The sequence below is a fragment of the Austrofundulus limnaeus genome, unplaced genomic scaffold (genome assembly GCF_001266775.1).
Source record: "Austrofundulus limnaeus strain Quisiro unplaced genomic scaffold, Austrofundulus_limnaeus-1.0 Scaffold41, whole genome shotgun sequence".
Classification (NCBI taxonomy): domain Eukaryota; kingdom Metazoa; phylum Chordata; class Actinopteri; order Cyprinodontiformes; family Rivulidae; genus Austrofundulus; species Austrofundulus limnaeus.
In genome coordinates this window covers 1,440,055-1,441,784 of record NW_013952443.1, presented here as the reverse complement: position 1 = coordinate 1,441,784, position 1,730 = coordinate 1,440,055, and the positions used below count along the sequence as shown (strand labels likewise).

At 44.1% G+C, this 1,730-nt stretch overlaps 1 protein-coding gene across 1 annotated transcript in view; it reads right to left on the bottom strand.

The window, feature by feature from the left end:
• The window catches only part of lhx9 (LIM homeobox 9), a gene marked incomplete at its 5' end in the record, with an annotated part of 5,770 nt that extends 4,170 nt beyond the window's left edge, over positions 1-1,600 (bottom strand). The window contains 2 exon segments of the mRNA XM_014007319.1: positions 342-700; positions 1,398-1,600. Of these exon segments, the coding sequence (XP_013862773.1) occupies positions 342-700; positions 1,398-1,600 (562 nt within the window).
• Positions 1,601-1,730: the final 130 nt, after the last annotated feature.

Genomic DNA, 1,730 nt, shown 5'->3' with positions numbered 1-1,730 from the left:
TTTATTTATTTATTTATGCTGACTTATACGTTAAAAAGAAATAAAATGTGGAGAAATTATAGTCAGGTCCGATTGGTTTTAATGATGGATCCATAACAAAATATTCACAAATACTTTCAGAAAACTGACCTTACTGAGGCTCCTGGTGGGATTTAATGTAGAACAGCAGTAATGTTTATTAGTTCTGTTTTTAAGCTTCAGTGTAGTTCACTGTAAAGTCTCTGAGGTGGGCCAAACACTAAAGGTCAAACACTTCATTTTCCTCCCAAACCTAAAAGCTGAGCCAGCCGGTGTTATTGATGAGTTCCTGTTTTTGTTTTTGTTTTTTGTTTTCCACTCACCTGTGTTGTAGCTGGGTATATCTATCCCCATGGCCGGGCTCTTCCTCTTCCTCGGCCTGCCCTTCTGCGCCGTGCCGGTGCCGTTGAAGTAAGGCAGCGCGAGGCCGCCGCCCTTGGCCGCGAGCTCGGCGAAGTTGAGCTGCGGGTGGTAGTCCGGGCCCTGGACCAGCGTCTCGAAGTGCAGCCGGCAGTACACCAGGCTGTCCTTCATGCCGAAGTGGTCGCCCGTGGTCAGGGTCTTGTTGCAGGTGGTGCACGTGAAGCAGCTCAGGTGGTACACGGAGTCGCGCGCTCGCATCACCATCTCCGAGGCGGAAATCCCGAGGTGGCAGCGCGCGCACCTCTGCACGGAGAACCTTCTGGAGCAGACGCACTGTCAGTTTTTCCACACACACACACACACACACATACAAACACACACAAAATGTCCAGCATTCTCAGCAGCAACCATCGCCTGCATGAACGCGCTGCGTTCACGTGCAGACTCTGCTGGAATGAAGGCACGAGGCCTGGAGCTCTTTAATGCTTTCAGCTAACAACATCTGGACTGAACCTGAGCCTCTGTGGCTGCAGGAAAACAACTTTTACATTAAATTTAACTCAGCAAAATGCAGGAAGTGCAACGATTAAAGATTAGAATGCTTTATTCTTTAACTAAATGTTGTTTATTTATATGTAAAATTCTGACCTGAAACATTATATATATATATATATATATATATATATACTGCTAACTTTCCAGACATAGAAATAATTCAAAATAAAAAAATATAAGCTGAATTTGCAGAAAAGGTCTCCTACATAGTAAATTAGGAGCAACATTCCTGCTAAGTCAAAATCCAACATTTTTTCAAAAATCTGGGTCCAACTTTCTCCTAAAACACRTCCAGCTCCCTTCCTTCATAATGTTCATAAAACAAAAGAAAGGCCTGACAGCATTATGACCACACTTCTCTTCTGTTTACAAGACATTTAAATGTTTTTTCCTCACACAACAAGCAGGCCTGTAAAGCCAGCTGTTTTTCAACACTAATTATTGAGCAGAATTGTTCTTACCTGTAGTAATCCTCCTTGCAATAAATACTCCCATCCTTGGCAAAACACGTTAGCTCGGACTCCAGCGCCAGTTTACATTCACAGCATTTGAGGCACCGCAGGTGCCACTGTTTGTCCACGGCCAGCAGGTAGTATCTGTCCGAGATCTTCCCCCCACAGCCGGCACACAAGGCAGGCTTCTCCGGGCTCATGGAGGGCATGGTCTGGGATGGAGAGTGGGGGGGACAGAAAATAAGCTGAGGGCTGATTTATTTATTTTAAATTAAAACGATCTGAAGGTGAAATATTATATTTAAATATTTATAAAATACTCAGCTATGTGCTGGTAAATAC